General features: G+C 37.2%; 2 protein-coding genes across 2 annotated transcripts; one reads left to right on the plus strand and one right to left on the minus strand.

Annotated features, from left to right (window-relative positions):
- Positions 1–17,427: 17,427 nt before the first annotated feature.
- On the plus strand, positions 17,428–18,183 carry LOC131025569 (uncharacterized). Its single transcript, XM_057955367.1, has one exon. It carries the CDS (start codon positions 17,428–17,430, stop codon positions 18,181–18,183), a length of 756 nt encoding a protein of 251 aa, XP_057811350.1.
- A 2,296-nt stretch (positions 18,184–20,479) lies between these two features.
- On the minus strand, positions 20,480–21,462 carry LOC130986368 (uncharacterized). The gene has a single exon (XM_057909765.1). The coding sequence runs from the start codon at positions 21,223–21,225 to the stop codon at positions 20,644–20,646; it is 582 nt and encodes a 193-aa protein (XP_057765748.1). The 5' UTR covers positions 21,226–21,462; the 3' UTR covers positions 20,480–20,643.
- Positions 21,463–26,878: the final 5,416 nt, after the last annotated feature.

Consider the following 26,878-nt stretch of genomic DNA (forward strand, 5'->3'; position numbering starts at 1 on the left):
TTTTTGTTTCCAAATATACTTAAAGTACAATTTTTTACATCCTCCTATTACGTTTTTATTATACACAAACTTACCTTAATTTTGTATTCTTTTTTTAAAATATATTCTATGAAGTAGAAATACATAATAGGCTTGTATTTAGACAAATTTGGATCATAGTGGTGTAATAAGTCTCGAATTTTTTATTTTATTTTATTTAACATGAATTAATGTAGCCTAACACATAAAATAATAGAAAATGTTGGATAAAAAACATATATTATGAAGCAGTAAAATATTAGAGAGCCTACCAAATACGTATCCGCCAGTAATTCGTATCCGCTAGAATTAGCCGCGTGAAAGAAACCCTAAGCGGCTACTTCTAGCGGATACTTTTTACTGGCGGATAATAGTACCATGTCATTTATAACTGGTTTTTATATCACAATATATATAAATTTTATTTATTAGAGTTCATATTAATGGTTGTTGTATTTTTTTTCAATTTTGAAGAGCTAAAGCTAATTCAATTGTGATTGGACAATTCAACCGGCAACTCTAGTATGGGAATCTATAGGCTTTGCAGAAAAGTGTAATTCACGGGTATTGGAATACTTTGGGCACGGCTTTTGTGGGTTTCTTTGACCACATTGAAGATTTGATAAGGTCGAAATCTTGGGTAGGGCCCATTAGGGTAACTTTTTATGTTAAATTAGGGTAGAATTTTTGAGAAGCAGCCGCACCATCACCACATTTAAGCGGATACTGAATTTTTTCGTGTGAGAGTGAGAAGCAGCCGCTGTTTCATTTTTTCAAACGAGGAGTTCATTCGGTCTTTCTTCAATTCACGCCATGGCTTCTTCTTCAAACCAAGTAAGTATACTACATTTTTAAAATAATCACGTTTTTAAAATTCACGGTTTACTGTATTATGCATAAAATAATAACGTTTTTTAGGTTATTCAGAATTTAAAAATTTATAACATATTAATTAAAACATATAGAACCATAATAAAGTAATATCCGCCAGTAATTAAGTTTTTTAAGAAGTAGCCGCCGGGTTTTTTCAAACCCAGCGGCTACTTCTTAAAATTATTATTTACTGGCGGATATTACTTAATAGTGGTGCTATATTTTTTTATTTATGTTTGTAGCAATTTAATAGTTAATTATTCATTATTATTAGTTGATGTTTGTTAATTCATTATGTTTTGTAAATTGAGTTATTCATTATGTTTATAGTATTGAATTTTGTTTTGTACTTGTAAGAAAATGTTAGATATATATGTTAGTTATATATGTTTTGTATGTTTTAGATACACTTGTTGAATTTATTTGTTTTGTATTTGTATAGTATTGAATTTTGATTTAGATATATAGTATTTATATAGTGTAGTTGAGTGTTGTTACAAGTTTGAGTATAGTTTCAGTGTTGTTAGAATTTTATTTAGTTGAAGCATATTTAGATATATTTAATCGTCTATTTAGATCATTAGGGTAATTTTACTGTATTACGCATAAAATAATAACGTTTTTTGGGTTATTCAGAATTTAAAAATTGATAACATACTAATAAAAACATATAGAACCATAATTACCTAATATCCGCCAGTAATTAATTTTTTTAAGAAGTAGCCGCCGGGTTTGAAGTTTTATATTTTTTTATTTATGTTTCCAGTAATTTAATAGTTAATTATGCGTTATTATTAGTTGATGTTTGTTAATTCATTATGTTTTGTAAATTGAGTTATTTTTTGTATTGAATAGGTCCGTTATTCGAGGCCCGAGCAAATCAATCGTCCAACAGTTGAGATCAGTTCGTACAACAATATTAATTACCTATCGACAGTAGTCCAGAGACTAAACGAAGTTGGCGGTTTTGCACTGGAGAATACGTTCAGGCAGGGGTGCTTTGGATTTATGTTGGATTGGCAGCCGGGCCAGAAGTGCAATGCTGCATTGCACCATATTGTCTCTCGTCATCTTCAGATCACGGCCTTCAATGAGGATGATGAGATCTCCTTCCACATCAACGGGAGGAAGGTTGAGTTTACTCCGAGAGATTTCGCTCTCGTGACAGGATTGTCCTTTGGGATGATCCTTTTGACCCCGAGGCTGAGCACGATCTGAGCGACGCTCAGACATTTAGAAAATTTTGCCGCTCTAAGCCGGTGTCAGTGCGGGACCTGGCCGATAAATATTTCGACACCGACAATCCAGTAAAAGACCCCGACGGCGGGTTGTACCTCCGTGTGGCCCACTTGTTGGTGCTACACACATTTGTATTAGGAGTGGACGTGCGACGACCCGTGCAGTCCTGGACTTGGAAGCTGGTGGATGATTTGCCGGCCTTTTCCAGATTTCCTTGGGGATCGTGCGCGTATAGAAGCTTGAACTACAGGTTGAAGCACAACACAATCAAACAGGATTGTAAAAAGTATCACTTCTACGGTCCTTCTTGGGCCCTATTCATTTGGGGTCTTGAGAAAATTCCCTATTTGGGCCCAGCCATAGCCATATGCAATGCGGGGGTTTACCCTAGATTTCGGAGGTGGACGTTCGTGAAGACCAAGTTGGATGGGTTACAGAGTTTTTTTGAGTCTCCGGTAATAATTTAGTTGTTTATTTGTTAATATTATTTTATTTTATGAATATTAATGTTTGACTACATTTTTTTTGTTTCTAGGAGAACGGGATATGAGAGATGGTCCCCGATGAGTACGAGGCCAAGACATCTTACTGGCTATCGGTGGCAGGCGTCAATGCCGGGATAGGGGTTCGAGTACCAGAGCCGGCAGTCTTTGGTCATAGGCAGCCTCGGCAGCGCTATACTGGTGGGGACCACAACGAGGATGCTCCTGATCATCAACCTCGGCGTCGCAGTATGAGACAGGATACTGGCAAGCGCCCGAGGGGACAAATAGTGGACACCTCATCGAGCAGCAGCAATCACGATCAGAGCATTGGGGGCGATCACCCCGTTGATTCTGGTCGAAGGTCTCACAGTCACAGAGCCCCGAGGCCTAGGCACGAGGATGCTCCTGCACGGTCACAGTGGAGCAAGGAGGATTGGCAGCGCATGCAGCACATGATGCGCGAGAGTGAGGGGCGGATAACGAGGAACGTGGAGGACAACCTGTTCAGGAGGATTAAGAATTGGTTCGAGGACAAGTTGGATGCTATGCGTTGCCGATGCTCGCATAGCACTGATGTTCACGTGCCCAGACCTGCTCCACGATCTCAGTCTGACAGGAGACGCGAGCCCCAGCCCGAGCCCGACTCCGATCCGGCGCAGCCTACATCCTCAGAGGCGCCATTGCATCACCGATCCCCTGCACACGAGTCTCCTGCACGAGAGGTGGGACAGACTACTGGTGATGCCATGCACACCCCGCAGTGGCAGCATGATCCGTTTGGACACCCGACTAGTTTTGGGCATGTGCAGACTCCGCACATGGGTGTCCACCACATGCCCCTATTCGAGGCGTCCAGTTCTTATGGTGGGCCACGTTACTCGTGGGCTGAGCCGGGCACGAGTTCAGCATACCCTGTTGAGCCGGCCCGTTATTCGGCTCCGATCCTGACTCAAGATGAGATGCACGAGTATTGGAAGCAGTTTAGTGGGGTATGTTGTCGTTGCATTAAATTTACAAGTCATTTAATTTAAATTATGTCAACATTGTTCAACTTGCGTTGATCTCACTCTGAATTATAGGGAGTTTCTGAGGCAGTTTCTGAGGCAGTAGCTGCTGTTCCCCTCAGTATTTATGCACCAGAGGTTCCACGCAGAAGCCGCCGAGAACGAAACCCGTCGGCTGCACTTCGATCACCATACGTGCACAGCGCCGTGCCGAGACCCGTCGACTCACAGTATGTTGACGGGTTTGAGTGTATGATGAAAGCTGGCAACCGTGGCAACTATCGGACGATGTCGGTGGCAGAGAGCGAACACCCTCTCCCGTTTAGCTTTTGGACCACTATGCAAAACACGAGGATTGACCTCTCGTCCAATGTTGGTTAATTTATGAATCAGTTGTTATCATGTAAGTCTGGTCACTTGTTACTAACATTTAAGTACGTGCAGGCTGTTGATTGCTACATGATGACGATGAGATCGAGGTTGATGAGGGGTGATGACTTGATAGACGGTGTTGATGCGAGGACCACTATCGTATTGGATACAGAATTATTCGTAAGCATTTAATTAAATATTATTATTGGATACAGAATTATAATCAAATATGCTTTTAATATAATGTTTAATTGCTGCAGAAATATTTCGATGATGAATTCACGCAGTTGATGTCAGCGTGGCGGGAAATGTTTCCCTCGAAGGCAGAAGGGCGGTTTATATTTTCCGACGGAGTTTTTGCTACGTGGCAACCGCATTCCAAGAAGATGTATATGGTGCATGGGCAGGGGGTATCTTCGACTCATGGCTCTTGGATGAATGCCACAACGGTACACATATATATCTACAGTATAAATATGTTGGAGTAGTTCATTTTTTATTTCCTCTTCACCAATTGCATTTGCGTGTGCAGCTCATTTTGCCTATACATGTGTGTGGACGTTACATTACATGCCGAGTGGATTTGCTGAGTGGAGTTTGCGACATCTTCGATTCGCAGTTGTTCAAGACCCTGGCGCAGCCGCGCTTCGATGTGATCGCCGCCCTATATCCGCTGCAGTGCCTGTTGGGTAAGATGCTTGAAGTGTCCCAGTGGTTCGAAAGGACCACGATTGTCAACAACCCGTTGGAAAACCTCCAATGGCGAAGGTTGAAAATCCAATATGCCGACGAGAATGAGCAGTTTCAGCAGCCAGATCAATGCAGCTCCGGTGTTTTTGCGTGCATGTATGTGGAGCGTCTGATATCAGGCTCGCCGAGCCTTGCGTGGGGCAATGGGCACGCCGCCGACTATAGGCGCAAGATAGGCAGTAGCATCTACGAGTTTTGCATCCCCGCATCGAAATAGCTTATGTATTTGTACATTTAAATGATAATTATGCAAATGACGTTTTGATTAGAGGTTGCAGTATCTTTTTGAGTATGTTTCTATGATTTTCCACTTGCATCCTCGATAAAATTATGAAATAAGATAATTTATGCAACTAGCCGCCAGTAAATAATTATCCGCAAGAAGTAGCCGCTTGAAAACATTTCAGCGGCTAATCACGGCGGGTAATTAATTTCTGGCGGCTACTTGCGCTAAACGTCTTATTTGATAGTTTAATGCATAAAAAAGCATACTTTGGGTGTTTTATGCTATTAACTAAACTTTTATATAAAACATTGTTCACTTCTCCAAAGTCTCATTCATAATTTCAACTCATAATTGTTAAGACATGTCCATGTTGGTCATTACTAAAGGCGTGTGTTTCGGCTTCAAATATTTCAAATCAGGCAACACAATAGCTTCTAAAACATCAAAAAACCGCTAATTATCAAAGTATCCGCCAGTAAATACATATCTGCGGCCAGTAGCCGCTGATGTTTTTTGTTGGGCGGCTACTAGTGCTAAACCATTAATTACTGGCGGATAGTGAGCATTTCATGGTGCTTGCTAGTTCATCGATATTATACAAATGACACCGCTTCGAAATTTATTCAATCAGTATCCAATACTCCCAACTTCAGAACATCAATTACTGGAATGAAAAAACATCAATATCCATCGAAATTTAATATAAAAGGTAATTAAACTACTGCTCCCAGCCCGTACCCTTGCATGCTCTACGTGTGTGGCCAGGCGAGCCACATAGACCACAGGTTTTGGGTGCTCGTTTTCCCAGACTACTTGATGCATCCGCTGTAGTAGTCTGGTGAGTCGGCCTCTCACCAGCTGAAGGAATTCTAGATTCTCTTGGTCGACCAGCTTGTCGCCGAGAAAGGTTTGGCAAAACAATATCAGATGCAACTTCAAACGGAATTTCCCAGTGCTCTAAGGGAGGCAAGTGATTTACTGCTCCGGAGTATGTTTGAACCAGTGAACTCCGCAGGTAGTAAGCTTCCACGTAATCTTCCACTGGCTCTTTCGCCTCACTGCGAAAAGAAAGCTAATATTTAGTAGGCATCTAATAACTGTAATTTTATAATAAAATAGATTTAGCATACGTAATGGCTGTGATCGCATGAGAACACGGCATGCCGTCCAGGTCGAATTCATTGCATTCACAGCTCTTCGCTTGAAGGTCAACCATGAAGCGACGATCACCAGCACGAACCCTGTATTTTCTCTCGGAGGTCCTCTTCGCAGTGTAGCGACGACTCTTTGAGATCTCCGCACTTATCTTCTGTGTTGCCTCTGGAGTAAGAAGATCATCGCTCTCTTCCGCAGACGCAAGTCTGTCATTGAACCACTGCTCCAGAACCATCCTGATTGCCTCCAGCATGGAGCAAATAGGAAGGCGTCTGGCCCACAACAAACGGGCATTCAATGCCTCGGCAGCATTAGATGTAAGAAAACTATAACGGGTCACCGGACTTTGTGATCGTGCCCACTTCTCAGGGCCTACGCGCATCAACTTCCTGTACGCCGCCGGCTTCAATTGAGCCATAGCCGACATTGCACGTGAAAATTCTGAATCCGTGTAGGCGTATGCAGCCTGCCGGAAAAGCTCAACAACAGCTTGCCCATAGCCCTTAATTTTGTTCTGCAAGTGGTAGTAGCAAAGACCGTGAGTAGCATTTGGTAACTCGCTCTTCACAGCATTAGCAATGGAGACATGCGCATCAGAGACAACTAGTAAGTTGTCGGGCTGACCAAAAGTTTGTCTCACATTTGAGAGGAACCACTTCCATGACTCATCATTCTCGATCGGCCCGACACCAAATGCCAACGGAAAAACTTGCTCGTTTGCGTCTTTTGTCACGGCGACGAACAAAATACCATTGTTCTTCCCCTTCAAGTGTGTGCCGTCGATCACAATCACTGGTCGAAGCGAAAAGAAGAAAGGTGTGATGGAAGCCCCAAGAGCAAGAAACAGATGTTTGAACCGGTTGTTTTCGTCTACTTCCAAATCCATCACGGTGCCTGGATTCGCTTGACTTAGGGCATACAAATATTTGGGCAGAAGAAGGAACGAATCATCAATTCGACCGTATATCTTCTCTAAGCTGAGATTTCTTGCACGCAGCGCGACATCATACTTGATTCTGACGCCAAATTCACGTAACAACTCCGCCATAATAGATTTCGGCTTAATGACCTCTCCGTCATCGCGTATTCTTTTTTCCACATAAGCTGCAACCACATTCGAGTGTGCCTTTATTGGTTTCAAAATGCCCAATTCCCCTTGGCAAGAGTGCTCTTTAAACTTATGCACTCCCCACATCCCTCCGCCGTGACAAGATGCACGCACATCGAACTTGCACTTATCAGAGCGCTTGCACTTGTAATAGAGGCGTCCCTGATCTGAGCGTACAACTTTTGCTTCAGCCCCTTGCTTCATATTCCAGAAGCCAACAGCAAGGACCAATTCTTCTTTACTGTTGTAAAAAGAGTTCTTCCCCAAATCAGCAACTCTGGACAGCTCACTCTCGCGAGCAACGAGCGAAGTCGTGGCATCCACTGGAATCAACGGAACTATCCAATTAGATAGATCACCGGTCGAGTCCGTCGGATTTCCGTGACGGGTTCTACTTTGTCGGATCCAACCTGCTCGCTCGGTGGCCGTGAACTCTATCAGATCATCGTCTAATAAATCCTCAGAGGCGGCAGAATCTGTGCCCGACTCGTTCGTTGGATCGTATTCTTCGTCTTCTTCATCAGAATCGTCATCAGGTTCTTCGGCTTCGTCTTCAGGTTGTACGGCTTCATCCGTCCGCACCTGGTTGAATCTCCCGCACATTTCATTCAGATTCCATGCGGATTCGTCCAACGGTTGCCCATCCCATGAAAAGTACTGTGTTGGAGGCGCGCTCTCGCGAGCATGATACGACGTCTCATACTGACTAGATTGTGCTTCATCATCTCCGTATCCTGAAGCCTGGCCAAAATCAAAAGTAGGGATGTATGCTTCTTCGACCGGGTCGTTGTTGTGCTCAACGTACACCATGGGATATTCGGCAGTTTCCAACAAGCCTTGCACATCATCGTCGTCACTTATTACGCATTTCTTCTCCCTTCCAAACCGATTGGTCGCCAAATAATACAATTGATAGTTCGGGCTCAACGAATGCGTTGTCATTACGTTGTTGATGCTGTATATCAGGCTCGCAACTGTTTCATTTAAGAGGGGAAGGACCTCCGTAGCCCCGCCAACATAGTATATACCATCGACGACTCCGTTGTATCTCACATATATGTATCTCACGAATTCCATCTATAAAACCACATAAAATATAGTATTAAAATACGCTTAAAACGTTCAAAACATCACAATAAGCTCGAAAAATGAAGTATCCGCCAGTAAATAATTATCCGCAATCAGTAGCCGCTGACCTTATGGGCTAGGCGGCTATTGTTGGCGGATAATGAAATTCTGGCGGATACTTTGTTTTTTTTGTTCAAAACATTCAATTATATTAGAAACAGGTTTAATATTTCTCTAAAATGCTTTTAAATGTCAGATAATAAAGAAATTCATTAAAATAATGTAAAACATGCTCTCAACGTTAAAAACAACATACGATTAAACATGCAAACTATAATTTATACAAACAATACAGGAGAATCACCTTTTCGGGCTGAAATTCAACACAAATTGCCTGCTCTCGCACAAAACCACTCAAATCTTTAGAGTATGCCTGAATTTCTGAAATTCAAGGTGAGTATTTCAATTTGTGTTTTGGTCATTCACAAATGCAGCCTTATAAGGACTAAACTTGATTCCTTACAAACGTTTCACGTGAAGTGTAGTGTTCATTCAATACGGCTTCAATCTATTATTGCATGTCACCTCACACATGCATAAAATTAGCATTAATGCCCCACTACAACCAAAATTTTTGCAGAGTCACCTTCTCAGTATGTACTTTTAATTTTTTACTATAAAATTAACAAAAAAAAAAAGCAACAAATACAAAAGAGTAATGCGTATGTTATATTTAAACATTAATAACAAGCTGAAAAATTAACAATTATACATATTTTGACACAAAATAATATTTTCTGTCTCACAGACCCAGTATCCGCCAGAAAATCGTACAAAAGACCCAGTAGCCGCCATATATGTTTTATTAGCGGCTACTGATAAAGAAAATAATTTAATGGCAGATACTTTACTTTTTGGCTATAGAATATTATTTCATTTCCGAGTATATGAATTTCAAAATAATTGGTATATAATTTCTTATTATTTTATGTGCAAATCTATTATTTTATGTGTAGTCAAATCATGCATAAAGTGAGTGTTATTACCCCCACTATAATCCAAATTTTGGCAGATTCACTATCTCTCATATTTCCCATCCATGTGTACTTCTTGTACTGTAAATATTTCACTATCTCTCATATTTCCCCTTGTAAAATTAAATAAAAATCTAAAAATAACGGTGCATATGTAACAATAAAAAATCACGAAGGATAAAAATTCACAATCATGTTAATTATGAAAAAAAAAAAAAATTTTGCAGCGAATAACACAAGTATCCGCCAGTAAATAGTAGCCTCTGAATAGTAGCCGCCAGTAACAAACTTCAGCGGCTACTGCGGCCGGCTACGACTTACTGGCGGATATATGGTTCACTGGTTTCAAAAAAAAAATCTTAAGAATTGACATATTTGTGATTTTTTTGGCCTTCTTATCAATGTTTGTAACATACAAACGTCCTCTAATTTATTATAAATTTGCAAATCTATTTAATCTTATAATGCATGAAAGTGACGTGAGTTGACATTTTCTCACATTTTGTACCAATTTTAACTGTTTTCTTACACAACTCTTACACAATTTCCATCATCATCAACTTTTACACAAAAAACCAAGCAACCCATCACCATCAAACTTGCTTTTCGGTCTTTGACTTTGAAAGTGGGTAATTTTGGAAGACATATTATAGATGTTGGTAGATTCCCCTATTAACACAATTTTGTATAGGGAAATTATTAGGTTCCAAAGATGAATTTTGCTAACAAATAACAACAGAAAAATTGTTACATAAGGTTATGAATTTGCAATTGGGCCATCTTTTTGATTTGAGACGAATCTAAATTTAATCCAGAAATTGGGCTTAAAGTCATTGCACTATAGAATGTCAATTTTGCCAAATTAACCTGCCAATCCACATAATATTGTTACCCTTTTTTAAAAAAAATATTTATATGTGTTAATATAAGGACCATAACTTTGTATTTTTTTTTTTTTGATCAGACCATAACTTTGTATTAGTGTGAGTACAATGTATTTTAGACAGTTAAACCGTGTTGCTAATATATTCTTCCCAGTATAGAACGATAACTTAACCCTAAACTTTAATCTTGTATATTATAAATAGAGGTCGTTGATCCTTATAATAAAACGCTCCTACATATTAATTTTCTCTTTATAATATTCTCCCTTCTTCACTAATTTCTCCCTACTTTACGGAATGGGATTCAGTGTACCACACTTTATATTCCACTTTGTGTCCCACTTTCAATTTTATTTTTTTCTTATATATTTTTTCTTCAATTCCAATTTTGTATGCTTTAGTTTAATTTCGTGATTATTAATTAGGATTATTCCATCAATCTAGGGTGTATTATTATTTTTTATCATTTAATTTCACTTTTATTAGCTAATAATAGGTTGATAAATTTAAAGTCATGGTATATATTTTTTTAAAAAATTAATTTTTTGAAATAAAAATTAAATATAATTCATAGTATTATAATAAATTTTATTTTTATAAAAAATATTTTTAAAATAATAGATGTAAGCATGGGACACAATGGCACACATAAAAATTGTGGTACATTGGATCTCATCCCCTACTTTACAACACATTATCAGTACAATTATTCTAGTAGTTGTTTAAGAGAGATTATCACTCCAAGAATTCCCCTCTTGCCACTGCTTCGACTAGGGATGGCAATGGGCCGGATCTGGACCGGATCTTGCTTGGTCCAGATCCAGATCCGGATTTTTTGACTTAGACCCAGATCCGATCCAGATCCATTGGATCCAAAAAAATGAGATCCAGGTCCAAATCCATTACATCCACAGGATCTCGGGTCCAGACCCGTATCCATACTTTTTGTCTTTTAAAATAAGTTTATAAATCTTAAATTAATCTCAAATAAAATTATAATTATTGTCTAGATTTTCAACAATTATTCAAAAATAAATGAATTAACCATATTCTATAAAAATATTATCAAAGTTTAATAACAATAAGAATATAATTATCAAGTACTAAATAACAGTGGAACAATGTGTCCTCTATTTTACATAGAAAAAAGAAAATTAATAATAATAATAATAGTAATAATAATAATAATAATAATAATAATAATAATAATAATAATAATAATAATAATAATAATAATAATAATAATAATAATAATAATAATAATAATAATAATGAAAACTAAAATTTAAATTAAAATAAAAGTAAAATATTATCTTTAATTGCATTATATATTATTTATAAAAAGAGATATATAGAATAGTCATAGATATTAGATTAGAGTTAGATAAAAATAAATAACATTATATATATTTTTATATATAAATGGATCCATGGACCGGATCTGGGTCTCAGATTTTTTACTCCAGATCCAGATCCAGAAATTATAGGAATAACCCAGATCCGATCCAGATCCATTGGGTTCATTTTTCCTAAGGTCTAGATCCTAAAAAAAGGATCTGGACCGGGTCCAGGATCCATTGCCATCCCTAGCTTCGACTACATGGTTTCCAAGAAGAAATACATTTTCTTCACTTCACTTTCCTTTTTTTTTCCACTTCAAATAGGGATAATATTATTACTCATTTTTTTTGTGTGATGATATTATCCTTCATTGAAGTGAAAAAAAGTAATGAAAAATAGTGAACTTCTCTTTTATAAAAAATGAGAAAAAAGAAATAGGACATTTAAAGGCATAAATTTTTTATTAATTATTTCTTATTTTCTCATGATAAATTTAGCCATTAAAGAAAATATACCCTTATATATCAATCGAATTTCAATTTTCTGTGCTAGACGTATAAATGAAATCAGTGACAATCCTTTAAATATTTTAAGGGATTTTCTTTTATGAATTTATTCCGACAATATCTCAATACACATTTTTTCCAGCCTCTAATTTTATCGTTAATTTTTTTTGTTGCATGAATTTGATTGAAATTATGTCATCATGAATGATCAATAAACGAACTCAAAAAAAAATGAGAGAAAGAGAGCGAGCGAGAACGGGAGAGGAAGCCGGTGAGTGGAGGGTGGTGAGGAGGAGAAGGGTAGGTCCAACCCGTCCCGAGAGCTTTCCGGTGAGGCAACAAAATTACCCAAAACCTAGGCTTTTCCCAAAACCTGCGATGGTTGAGAGTAGGAAGGATAGCTGGAAAGAAGAGGATACTGTAACCTTCTTCTTCAATAATTTTCCGGAGGGTACGTGGCTTGAAACTCTGGAGCGTAGCTTTGCCTCGATTGGAAAAGTCATCGATATTTTCTGCCCTAAGAAAAGGGACATCAAAGGGAAACCCTTTGGCTTTGTGAGGTTTGACAAGAACTCGGACAAGGAACAACTCCTACACAAATTGAATAATGTTTGGATCGGCAGTTACAAACTCAGGGCCTTTCTACCGAGGTTCGAAAGAGCACTCCCGAATGGAGCAGGAAGAAAGAAGGAGGGAAGAGAAGCCCAAGACTTTCAAGGAGAGGAGGAGAATGCTAAGAGGAATGCACCCAGGAGGAAAGTTTCATACGAGATTCCAGCATGCAACAGGATACCTGGTAAATCTTTCGCGGAGGCGCTAGGGCTTTCTAGCAAGGAGTGCCCTGAACCAGCAGATGAGATTGTAGGGTTCCAACCGAATGATGAAGAGTTGGGGTGGGCCAAAAACTCTTTTACAGGTTACTTGAAATCGGATTTTGACTGGGAAGACTTCGAACAAGAGATTAATAGTGAGTGTGCGAATTTACTCAAAGTCTCCACTATGGGTGGAAACATGGTTCTTCTGCAAAGCGTGAACGAGATGTCGGTGATGGAATCCTTGGAGGAACTTGACGAATGGGTTAAGTTCTGGTTTGAATGGTTACGTCCTTGGTCGTATCTCGACGTTTGTTCACAAAGGCTGGTCTGGACAAAATGGCTAGGCGTTCCGATGCAGGCATGGAACGATAGATTTTTCCACACGGTCGGATCACGCCTTGGGATGGTTGCAAAGGTTCATGAAAAGACAAAGGCTAGAGCCCGGCTTGACACCGCTTTCATTCAAGTCTCGACAGGATTGGCTTCGCTGAATAGAATTGTGGAATGCAGAATTGGAGAGGCGCACTTTAAGATCAGGATTGAGGAGTCTCATGTTAATGAGATCTGGGAGCTTTCACAGGAAGAAGAAGACACTATGGATTCAGAAGATGAGAGTTTTGAGGAAGGAGATGAAGATTTCGACGAGGAAGTTTCAGTTTGTCCGGCAAATGCACAGGTCGGCGATGACCCTCTCCCACTGGCTGAAGGCGAATCGGTTGAGTGTCCTGTCCAAGGGATTGAAAACCCTTCGGTTTCCACCCCAACTGCAGTTAATGGTTCCGCTTCCGAGGAGGATTGTGGGCGCTCGTGCACTAGGCAATCATTTGGAACAACGATACCAGAGACAGCGGTTAAAGCGAATCTTGAAGATCCGGCCCCACTTGTTGGCTTTTTGGAGAACGAGGCGCTTTCTTTACCAGCAGCATTAACTCCCAGCCCAGAGGTTTTTGTCAACCCAATTGCTTCTAACTCACTTATTGAAAAGCCCACGATAGAAATGGGCCTTTTCCCAGAACTTCTTGGGTCTGAGGGCGGAAAGAGCTCAGAAAATATTAGGCCTGAGGTTGAAAACTCGGCCCATTTCCTTCCTTCCCAGTCGGGCTCAATGGTCCAGGAGACTCCCTCAGTTTTTGGGGAACCTAATTCCTTGGTAAGTAACGAAAAACATGAAGAAATCCCTGTGCAAAAGCCTCTCTCTCGAAACACAGCCACCAACAACAGTGATTGCGATTCAAGGGCGATTAGGAGGATTCAGACTCAAAAGAAGAAGATGACCTTAGAACCACCTCTCAAGCTTGGGATCCGCAGATTCTTACAATCGAAGACTCCTAAGAATGGCAAAAGAATGGGCAAACAGAGAGCTGGCCATGATTTTCACACTTGTTCAAAGGATGAGGCGAAGGGGGTGGAATTGAATTTAGAGAATCAGGAGGAGGGTAGGGAGTCTGTGGATGCGAACTGTTCTGGACCGGAAGAAGGACGCAAAATTTGGGAATTCGGCAAGCTTCTTGGACTGCATAGCCCTAATCAGGAAACATAAATTATTCAGATTCTTTCGGAAGAAGACGGTAGAGTGAGAGCAGAGGAGACAAATGAATTTTGTCATCAATGAAGGTTATCTCCTACAACATCCGAGGCCTTGGGAGTAAGATCAAAAAGAAAGAAATTCGGGAGCTTATTCAGAAACAGGTAATTGACGTCTGCTTTTTACAAGAAACCAAGATGGAGTTGATCACTGATTTGGTTGCTAATTTCATTTGGGGTTCGATTGGCTGTGATTTTGCTTTTCGCCCTTCGGAGGGGAGATCGGGGGGCTTTTTTCGTGTTGGAATCCGATGGTTTTTAGACAATCGAGCAACTGGAATCTCCCGGGAGCTCTTATTGTTAATGGGGTTTGGCAGTTCGGAAATCAAAATGGGGTTCTTATCAATGTCTACGCACCTCAAACCTATAAAGACAAATTGATTCTTTGGGATAGTTTGGGAATGGTGATCCGCCAAAACAAGGATGCCAGTGTTTTCATCGCGGGGGACTTCAATTCAGTTAGAAAAGCAAGTGAACGAGTTGGTTGTAGCGTTACCTCTTCAGCAAAGGAAATGAAGGCCTTCGAAAATTTCATTAGGAATAATGAGCTTGTGGAGATAAGATTGCAGGGAAGAAGTTTTACCTGGTATAAGCCCGATGGGACGTGCAAATCGAAACTCGATAGAGTTTTGGTTAATGAAAAATGGCTGTCTTCTTGGCCTCACACGAAACTCATTGGTCTGCCAAGAACCATTTCGGATCATACTCCAATTGTTCTTGACACCAAAGTGATTGATTGGGGGCCAAAACCTTTTAGGTTTTTAAATGCTTGGCTCGATCATCCAGATTTTGAGAAGGTGGTTGCTGAATCTTGGCGAAGAGACAGAATTGAAGGCTGGAGTTGCTTTGTACTCAAAGAGAAACTGAAAAGGCTCAAGATGGACCTTAAGAAGTGGAACAAGGAAAGTTTTGGGATGATCGATAGAAATATTGACTTCCTGAAGGATGAAATTCGGAGATGGGATGAAAAGGATGACAACATGGGGTTACAGGGAGATGAAATTACAAAGAGGAACGAGGCAACTGCTAACTTGTTTATTCAACTGAAGAACAAGGATAGCCTTCTTTCGCAAAAATCTCGAATGCGGTGGTTGGTTGAAGGAGATGTTAACAGCGGATATTTCCACAAGGTGATCAACGGAAGAAGAATCAAGAATGAAATCTCGGGGCTCGTCGTCCGTAATGGCTGGATTGAGGATCCGAATGAAGTTAAATTGGTGGTTAAAACTTTCTTTCAAAGTCAATTTAGAAACAATACCAGGATCAAACCGAACTTGCCGGAAGACTTTGTCATGAGAAAATTACCAGATGAGGTTAAGGATTGGCTTGAGATTCCGTTCACCGAGGAAGAGATCAAGGCAGCAGTTTGGAGCTGTGAGGGGGACAAGAGTCCCGGGCCGGATGGTTTTAATTTTAACTTCATCAAAAGGAGTTGGGAGACGATCAAAACTGACGTGAAGGCGGTCATGGAAGAATTTCACAAAAATGGAAGACTGGTTAGAGGGTGTAACACCTCTTTCGTGGCTTTGATACCAAAGAAGGAAGGTGCAACCGAGCTCACAGATTTTAGGCCCATCTCCCTTATCAATTGCCTTTATAAGATCATCGCCAAGACGTTGGCGCTTAGACTCAAACAAGTCATGAACCATGTCATCGCTGAATGCCAAAGTGCGTTCGTAGAAGGGAGACACATTCTTGATGGCGCCATTATCCTCAACGAACTCATTGATTACGTCAAGAAGAGGAAAAGAGGTACAGTGTTGTTTAAGATTGACTTTGCTAAAGCATTCGATTCAGTTGACTGGTCCTTCCTGGATTTGATGCTTGAGAAGATGAACTTCGGAACTACTTGGAGACGGTGGGTCATGGGCTGCATTTGTTCGGCATCGACTAACGTCTTAGTGAATGGCAGCCCGTCCGGTGAATTTTGTTTGGAAAGGGGGCTCAGACAAGGTGATCCACTTTCACCTTTCCTTTTCTTGATTGTGGCAGAAGGTTTTAATCTTCTTGTGGAAAGAGCAGTTCAAAAACAATTGTTAGAGCCGGTCTTGATTGGGGATGAAGGTATAAAGATCTCTCATTTGCAGTATGCGGATGACACAATGTTAGTCGCCACTGATAAGAAGGAAAACGCGTGGTCTTTCAAGAGTTTACTTAAGCTCTTTGAACTCGTCTCCGGTTTAAAGGTGAACTTCGATAAAAGCAGCCTTGTGGGCGTCGGAACAACAGTGGAAAGAAAGGAAGAGATGTCGCGCATTCTTAAGTGCCGGGTGGAGGATCTGCCGATCAAGTATCTTGGGGTGAAGATCGGCGCACGTCTGTCTCAAACGGAGGACTGGAAGTATTTGGTGGAGAAAGTTCAGAGGAAAATTGACAAATGGAGATATCGGAAAATTTCTTTTGCCGGAAGGGTTACTCTTATCTGTTCGGTCCTGCTGTCCATTCCTATTTTTCAACTGTCATTCTCGGTCTTGAGTAAAAAAGTGCTCGCCCATATCAGGTCTTTAATCTGTAGCTTCTTGTGGGGTGGGGGGTCGGCCGAGAGGAAAATTCATTGGGTTAAGTGGGGAGACCTTTGCTGTGACACTAGACACGGGGGCCTGGGCATCAAGGACTTCGAGTGTTTCAATAAGGCGCTGATGATCAAGTGGTTGTGGCGTTTTCTTACCGAGGGAGAATGTTTTTGGGCCAGGGTGGTGAGGGCTTGTAGGGGGGATATTTTCTGGGATAATGAGGGCTTTCGTTTAGAAGGGAGCAAAGAGATGAGGGTAGGGTGGTGGAAGAAGGTGTTAAGTTTGAGCTAGGGAGAAAGTGGAAAATGGGTGCGGGATAACTTAACTGTTGAAGTTGGAGATGGGGGGGCTTCTCCTTCTGGAACCATTGTTGGATTGGAGGGAAGAGACTTAAGGATGCTTACCCTAGGCTCTTTCGCATTAGCAACTGTAAGGAAGGGAAGATCTCGGATATGGGGGAGTGGGTTGAAGGGGTTTGGAGTTGGAAGTTGGAATGGGAAAGAGAGCTGAGGGGAAGAGAACAAAGCTTACTGACTAACCTTCTTGCTTTACTTCATAATGCTGCTATCTGTGCAGGTAAATCAAGCGGATGGAGATGGAAGCCACATCCTCATGGGAAGTTTTCAGTCAAAACAGCCTATGAAGTCCTCAGCCTCTCAATCGGTTTTAATTCCGGGGAGAAATCTGATCCGGAGATTGGAAATATTTGGAAGATTAAAGCTCCTTTCAAAGCAAAGATGATGTCATGGAAAATTTTCAAAAGCAGAATCCCGACCACTGATAATCTCATTCGAAGACAAATTCCAATCCCACCTTCAGAGGCCGTCTGTGTTCTTTGTAAGTCACAGGAAGATAATTCAGACCATTTGTTCTTCGCGTGTAAGAAGACTTATGAGGTTTGGCTTTCTATTCTTTCATGGCTTGGAAAACAAGCGGCTCTTCATTGTAAGCCTAGAGATCACTTCAACGCCTTCAAGAACATTGGACAAAAAGGAGATGTTACCATCCTCGAAAGCATCTGGACATGTGTTGTCTGGTGTATTTGGAAAGCGAGAAACGAATGTAAGTTCAATAATGGAAGCTGGTGCAAAGATAAGATCGTGACCGAGATTATTGCGAGAGTTTGGGGATGGAAAAACGCTTACAAAATCCGCTGCACTCCATCCGATTTCAGATCGTGGTCCTTGGGAGAGCAGATTCTTTCATGATCTCTTGTCTGCTGTTTTTTTCTCTTTTCTTGGCTTTGAGTTTTTCTCAGGATCTGTTTCTTGTTGCCTGCTGCCTTCTGTTCCTCTGCTGATACACTCTGTAGGCACTGCTGGTGCCGTTGTTTTATGAGCTATAAATCTCCTTTCCTATAAAAAGAAAATCAATATTGTTTTGGGATTGATTTTAGAGGGGTTCTTTACATAGTAAGAATATATAGAAATACAATTGTACTTCCTATGCCCCTCATATTTATGCATATTTTTTTTTTTGATACGTCTCTTAAATTTAGGTACACTTTATTTTTGGATACTACCTCACAAATAATTTTTACAATTTTACCCTTATAACTTACAGTATTTACCTATAATTTACTTAATACTTCCTCTGTTCCATAACAAGTGTCCTAATTTCCTTGTATTTAACAAAAAACTAGAACACTTATTATGGGACGGAGACAGTAATACCTTCAATGTGAGACCCTTTTTCACATGCAATAATCTAAACAATTTTTATTAAAATTCGTGCCTGTAGCCAATTATATATATTTATGGAGGACGGAGAAGTATAAGTTTAGGGGATCGTGAAAAATATTGATAAATAACTTACTCGATTCCATTTTTATCGTCGATTAAACCATATATGATGAAAATATGATTTTCTTAAAATTATCATGAACTTTGTGAAGATGGAGAAACATATAATCCTTATTGTCAACAATAATTTGATTTTCGAAAATTATAGAGTATTGGCCAAACCAAACCGTAAATCGTAATATATTTAAAGTAATTATTATTATTATTATTATTATTATTATTATTATTATTATTATTATTATTATTATGTATTTGTTGCACATTTATATAATTATGTTTCTCTACCTTAAAAAGGAAAGATACAAGGACAAATGGTCCGTCCAAAAAAGACATGACACTTTTGCCATTTTGCTTGTTCACCAAAAGTATAGCACTTTTATTTTTTGAATATGGATCCACATCTTTTCCTTATTTTTTATCCTTACAAATACTCTTTATTTACAAAAAAAAAAAAAAAAACTCTTAATTCAATTTCAATCACTCATTTTAAAAAATGATGAACCCTTTATCCACTATATAAAAATCATCACCAATTTTTTTAAAAACCTATTCCCATCAAAAGTGCTACTATATTTTTGGTGGATCAAGGGAGTACTAGTTATTGTCATCTTTATATTCAAACAATCTTCAGGTTGTGAATTGTTGGTTCTATCATAGAAGTTAAAAATCAGAAGCTTATACAACTTTTCGATCGAATTATTTTATTTATGTCTCAGAATAGTTCTCAAATGTGTTTTGAATTATTATTATTATTATTATTATTATTATTATTATTATATTAGAACTTTTTATTACTCTGAAACAAAAAAATTATAAAATATAATTAAATCGCAAATTAAACCGCACCAAATCATATTAATATAGTTTGATTTGATTTGATTTGATTTTGATATTAATACAATTTAATTTGATTTTTAAAAAGTATTAAATCATACTCCCTCCACCTTAGCTTTTAATTTCCACTTGATAATGACATGAGTTTTAATAAAATGATTGAGAGGGTGTTTGGCTGAGCTTATAAGCTCTTCAAATTTTCAATACAATTTATAAGCTGTTTAGGAGCTTATAAGCTCCTTTAAAGTGTTTGACAAAATAAGCTCATAAGCAGCTTATAATTAAGCTGTAAAAATAAGCTCAAAGAGCTTATAAGCTCCCAAGAAATAAATTCATCTACCCCAACTTATTTTCTCATTATCTTATAAGCATCACTCATTTTACAAAAATAACTCAACTATAATTTTTTATTTTCATCATATATTATTCTAATTTTATTTTTCTTCAATTTGCTCACTCTAAAAAAAATTTTCTCTCACTAACTAAAGATTCTCTCTCTAATTTATAAGCTCATTTATTCAAATACTTTGACAACTTATAAACTCTTTAAAATAAGGTTAATCAAACACCCTCTGAATGTGTTGTAAGTGAAATAAAAATTCTTATCTTTTTATATTAGTATTAAAATAATTAAAGTTGATCAAAAATTTCATCTACTTTTCTATAAAAAAAAATAAATATAAAATATAAAAAAATACTAAAATATAGGACGAACAAAAATTGAAACGTTGGATGGAGGAATTATCTTTTACGGTTTAGCAAGCAGCGCACCCCCTAATTGTTTAACTTCATCCGAATATTTTCTTTCCATAACAATTTTTTCGGTCACATTAGATAACATACTTCATATCAAAATTGACACATACTCTTTAGTTAATAAACTTCTCTAGATCTGTATGTATTCTGTCACATTTTTTTAGTATTAAAAAATAAAATAAAATAAAAAATAAAATAAGGTGATATTAACAAAATTCTTCGCCTAACCCTAACAGTAGCATGTATCTGTCGGAAGGTGGAACAAAAAGGTCCACCCTACTGCGCCGGCAACGTTTCGGGTCTCCACGAAACATCACCCGACCCGAATCCCAAATCCGAATAATCAAACAAACCATCCAGCGCCACGTATTCACCGATATCATTTTCAACTTCCCCAAACCCAAACCCGTACGTGTCATAACCCGGAACCTCCCAGAACTCGCCTCCGAACTCGGACGAATCGGACTCCACCTTGGCAACCTCAGTCCTTAACTCGTTCCCTTCCCCAACTGGAGACGCCGTCGGAGGAGGAATTCCTAGCTCGTCATCGGAAGCCTCCAGTAAGTACCCCAGATCCGGTCGTGAATCGCCGGAATCCGACACCAAATCGATAACTCCGTCCTCTGCCGCTCCGGCGCCGTGACCGGAAGCCGGAGAGGCAGTGATCTCCTCCTCAAAACTCTTCATGAACGAGTCGAGATCCTGAGTCGAGGTGCAGAACTCAGAATCGTCATCGAACCCGTCCAGCAGATCCTCCCTCAGCCGCTTCACATCAGGTGAGTCGATCTCCGGCTCCGGCGCCGCCTCCACCGACTCTTCTCGGACTCGTTTCCTAACCAGCTCCTCAACTTGTTCCATTTAAGAAAAATAAAAAACCTCTGGGCAAAAATGTATAACAATAATCACAGCGGTGGCGAATGTATGCCAATTTAGAATGGTAGAGAGAGAAATATGCGAATTCTGCGATGATGAAGAAAGAAGAGAGATGATGGTGGTTTTATAGGTAGGATGGAATGATGAAAGCGACGGGGGAATACTGGGGCCCCACTTCACGGACGTCTCGTCAATCGTAAACATCTTTGAAGCCTTCGGTTTGACGTGTCTGCTCGATTTTTCTGGTGTGGAATTTAGTATTGCGTGATTAACCGGATTTGAATTTTGGTTTGGGGTCCGTCAGTGAGGGGCGTGGGGACCATTGCGAGCAGAGTCAATCACGGCCGATTTTATCCTTTTCCTTTTACTTTTCCTTTATTATTACTCCCTCCCCTCTATCCACGAAATAAGTTTCTTTTTAGGAACTATACGAATTTTTAAAATAAAATGGTCAAGTGTATTGACATTAGAAAAAAATATGTTATAATTAGTATTGAAAGCGATGAAAATGTGAAAAATAAAATTAAAAATAAATAAAGTATTATTAATATTAGGGTAATTGTCCAAAAATAAAAATAAAGAAAGATAAATTTTTTTGATGAACGTCCTAAAAAAGAAAAAAATGAACTTATTTAAGGGGACGGAGAGAGTATTATTGTTATTATTAGTAGTAATTATTAATTTCTAGGTTTGGCTGGTTTGGGCGTTTGATTTTAGGAAAGCGGGCTGTAAATGAAGAAGTCCAGATAGAATTAGCATTGGCTTTTTTGTCTTCGAACCTGCTTGTAGTTGTTGGTATTTCCGGCCACCTATTTGGCATGCACATCTTATTTATTCCATTTCCTTACACAAAGATGTATCCCCTTTTCCTTTTCTTCGAACGAAAGTACCCCCTCTGTCCTACTTATTAGGACTTATTATGATGCATTTATCTTTTTAATTTATGCCATCTATCTTTTTTATACACATTAAACAAGGTTGGTTCTCACTCACTTTACACTTTTAACCATTTCCTAATTTTCGTGCTCAAAATACAAGTGCCAAAATAAATGGGAGGAGAGAGTATTTAATTTTATTTCTGTAATATATTGTTTTTATCTTCGATAAACACCAATCCTGCTATCTTTTATTCACTGAAATCAATAATTCTTTCTTTCCATGTGAGTAAATAAGCAATCAAATAATTTTGCTCAATTTATATTTAAATTTAAATATAAATTATTTTTATTTAATTTATATTTAAATTATTTTTATTTATATTTAAATTCAAATATAAAATTATGATAATTTGATTTGATATTCTTAAATATTTATATAGTCAAATATAATGTATATTATATTATATGCAAAGTAATGTAGGTTAAAAGTATTGTGTGATTAACCAAATAAGAATCAATTTCGAATGGAATACGAATTTAGATTTATCATTCGAATGATATTCGAATATCAAATCAAATGCTCGAATAATTTCATGAATACAAATTGTAATATTCGCTTCAATTCGATTTATTTACGCCCGCGCATCATTTTTTAGTTTGTTATACTATTTCTTATGTATTCAACATATTTTCTTAGTTTGTATGAAAAGAGGAGTGAGCACGTTCATAACAAAATCTTGATGATCACCTTATTGAGTGAATTTTCATTAAAAAAAAAAAACTCAATGAATATTACATTAATTTCTTATAGTATAATTTTCGGGCTATTATATAAAATGGTACTTATTCAAAACAATTCACAAATAACGATTTGAAGTATTCTAGAAAGAAAAAATTGATAACAGAAAATATTTTCTGTTTGCATATATATAATGGTTTTGCTTTATTAAATCTTCATTGGAACAATTCATACCAAATCTATAACCATTTACAAGGCCCATGTTTGGTTGGGTGTTTTTAGAGGTTGGAAAGGGATTCAATTAATTGAATCCATTATTTGTTGTTTGGTTTGAGTAATGGGTTAACCATTACCCTTACTTGAGGGTAATCCAATCACCCAATTTATTACTCCTCAAAATAGAGGGGAAACAAAAGAAATGAAATCACTTACTAATGATTCATTTCCATTGTTTAACCAAACACTCAATATAAGTAATGGTTATTGTTATCATTCCATTCCTTTATTTGATTTCATTCCCTTTCCATTCCTCTACTTGAACCAAACGAGCACTTAGTCATGATGTTTTTGAAGCCGAGCTAACCCCCTAAATCCAACCCAAATTTATAACATATGATATATAATTAATATTGATAATGGTGCTATTTATTTTTATTTTTTATTTAAGAAAACAGGAGATTGTAGAATTTGAATGTTAAACCTTACTATTAACATATAAGGTCTTCACTATTTGAATCTCCATTATTGTGTTATTAGTATTGAGTATACACGAAATAGGTTTACTTATCGAAACAATGAAGTATAACTTTGAATACGAAACCTTGAAAACTATTTTTTCGAGTTGAACCTTGAAAATTATTTACTAGCTCATTTTATTTGGCCTAAAATGAGGATTATGTGGGTTGGTCCGGATTTGGAGTTTTCGTAGATAATAATAATTCTCCTAAGTCAGGTAGAAGATTATAGAATTAGCTATACAAATGTAGAATTTACCATAGTCGAACCTACCGTTGAGATAACGTTATAAAATATGTCAAAAATTCTATCGACGATGCTTACTAGAAAAATAGTTCGGCGCGCCTAGCTTTCAAATATTAAGGCTTTAATCTGCTCGTGTTTTTTTCGTTTTATAAATGAAAAAAAATATATCCTAATCACATGATTAAGAGGGTGTTTGGCTAAGATTATTTTAAAGAGCTTGTAAGATGTAGTTTCCTAAGATCTTATAAGTTATCAAAGTGTTTGAATAATTGAGCTTATAAGCTAGAAAGAAAATTTTTAGTTAAAAAGAGAAAATTGAAAGGAGATAAAATTAAAATGATATATAATGAAAATAAAAAAAATTAGTTGAGTTATTTTTGTAAAATGAGTGTTGCTTATAAGAAAATGTTATTTTTTCTTATAATCTTATAATCAACACTCATTTTACAAAAATAACTCAACTAAATTTAGTTGAGTTATTTTTGTAAAACTCTTATAATCTAGAAAAGACTGGTAATAATATTGTGGATGATAATCGGGACGGAGTGAGCACTATTTATTATTTACTTAAAACTCTTATAATCTAGAAAATACTAATAATAATATGTGTTAATAGGATTAGATATTGTGGATAGAGAAAGTAGTCGTTCGATTTGAAGGATTAGATAAGAGTCATAAGACTAGATTAGATTAATCTTATTATATCTTATTCGATTGGGTGGATACAGTTCGTGATTTAATTTTGGAATAATGTCACATAGAAATAGTCTTGGCTTATGAATTTTGGCTTATCCTTTATGACAAAATTAATCTTTGACCAATTCAATTTTAATTTTTTTTTTTGATCAGTAAAATTAAATTTTTATTGAGATGAAAAGCAAGGCACCAGAGATGCCAATCAAAACAAGAATGAAAGATTGAAACCCTTTGAGCACCACATGGTGAAAGGGATCCTCAACTCCAAAACTTTATAAACCTCATTCCAACTCCAAAGTCTACTCTTGATCTGTAAAACAAGTCTATCAATATCCCAAATCTTTCCTTGAAAACGACTCTCGTTTCTTTTTTCCCAAAGCGTCCAAACCGTTCCCACCCATAACGCATTTACCAATTCAATTTTAATTAATTTCGGGCTAATGTAATCTTGTCAATCGAACGCCCTTTGTGGGGGCGAGTGGCCCCAGCTATATTATTTACTTATTTATATATATATTTTTTGGGAATAACGTGCACAAACAAATTATAGCCGAGTCTTGTTTAGAATATACTTATCTAGTAATGAGAGACAGCTCAATTCTTAATTTCTAAGTATGCAATTTGCAAGCGGTTGGTCCAATTATTCAACCGTACATGGTACAAGAGGCCTGCCTCAATAAATTAAAGGTGCAGGTCCAAATAGTACAACTCTTAAAGCATCTAGAGATCTCCAATTCAAATTAATTTTTATAAATATTAAAGTTATTCAATGTTACGGCAAGACTTGTCCCATTTTAACATTTGGGCGTCACACCGTCTCAAAAAAAAAAAAAAAAAAAAAAAAAAAAAAAAACATTTGGGCGTCACGACTCACGTCTAACGAATTTCGTAGTCGTACAAATACCGATTACTTTCTTTTTTTTCTGAGAAAAATAGCCACTACTTTTAAAATCGAAACAATTTCCTTTTTCTTTTTTTAAAGGGTTAATTGCCCATAAAATACTAAACTTTCATCCAATTTTGATTTTACATACAAACTTTAAACTGTGTCGTGATAATTACTAAACTTTTAATTTTATCTGATTTTGCTACTAATCTAAATTCCGGCCAAATTTCATCCAAATTCCATGCCAATATTCGACTAATTTGATTTGTACTATATGTTATTTGCAATAAAATATTTAAAGAAAGAAAATGAGTCGAACTACTTGGCACACAAGAATAAATACGACACGTCAAATATTGGCATGGAATTTGGACGAAATTTGGCCGGAATTTAGATTAGTAGCAAAATCAGATAAAATCAAAAGTTTAATAATTATCACGCCACAACTTAAAGTTTGTATGCAAAACCAGAATTGGATGAAAGTTTGGTATTTTATGGGCAATTAACTCTTTTTTAAATGATCCACAATGCGAAAACTCAAACCTTTCTTCCATTTAAGCGAGTGGTATTATATCCTTTATAACAAAATATTATTGCATAATGCCTATTCCATTCAAATATTTGAAAGACCAAAATGTGCATTTTAGATTTTTCACAACCAGCATTAAATCTGACGAATAATTTAAATTCTAAATTCATGGAGCAAGTGTTCCTGTAACTGGAATTGAAAATCTTACAAACAATCAACTTAGCTACCCTTATAAATCATGCATATAGTAAACTTAAGGATTATTTGTACGTAATTACACGAATTTTTCATATGTTTTATTATTTTCACAAATATTTTTCTTCTGAATTCAAATATACGAAGTTTTGTGTTCGTTTGGCTTTTTTGACGGCAAGCTATTCTAATTAAATTGTAACTGGTTTATCTTCACGTGGCATATTATTGTCTACATGATATATACATGTCAATTTTAATTTATATTATTTGCGTGTAAATACATGAACTTTAATAGTTTTAAATTGTTTCGCAAACTTAGTACTCTTCTGATTGTTCGTACGGAATTCATTTTTTTTTTCCATAAAAATTCATTTCTCTCTTATTTCTTAATTAGTTTGTTGCAATTGGTTATTGTTAAAATGCTAATTCAGTTTTTTTTATTGTATCGATAAATTCGAAGATTTTATATGATCTTTAGATCCAAAAATTTCATCATGACACATTTCTCAACGAGTTTGTGCTTTAATTAGTTATGATTAAAATGTCAATTCAATTTTTTTAATGTGTCGATAATTGAGAAAGCTTTAATATGATACTCCTTTTAGATCCAAAAATTCTATCATTAAGCAATAAATATGGAGGAAATGAATTTCATAAGAAAAATTAGAAAAACGTGAATTCCGCAGGAAAAATTATAAAATACTTAAAGTTCGTATATTTATATGCAAATAACT

This window comes from Salvia miltiorrhiza, chromosome 5 (genome assembly GCF_028751815.1).
Source record: "Salvia miltiorrhiza cultivar Shanhuang (shh) chromosome 5, IMPLAD_Smil_shh, whole genome shotgun sequence".
NCBI lineage: Eukaryota > Viridiplantae > Streptophyta > Magnoliopsida > Lamiales > Lamiaceae > Salvia > Salvia miltiorrhiza.

Bases quoted from the DNA above. Each gene is read 5' to 3' on its own strand.
- LOC131025569 (XM_057955367.1), top strand. From the start codon at position 17,428: ATGGGGGAGTGGGTTGAAGGGGTTTGGAGTTGGAAGTTGGAATGGGAA.
- LOC130986368 (XM_057909765.1), bottom strand. From the start codon at position 21,225: ATGGAACAAGTTGAGGAGCTGGTTAGGAAACGAGTCCGAGAAGAGTCG.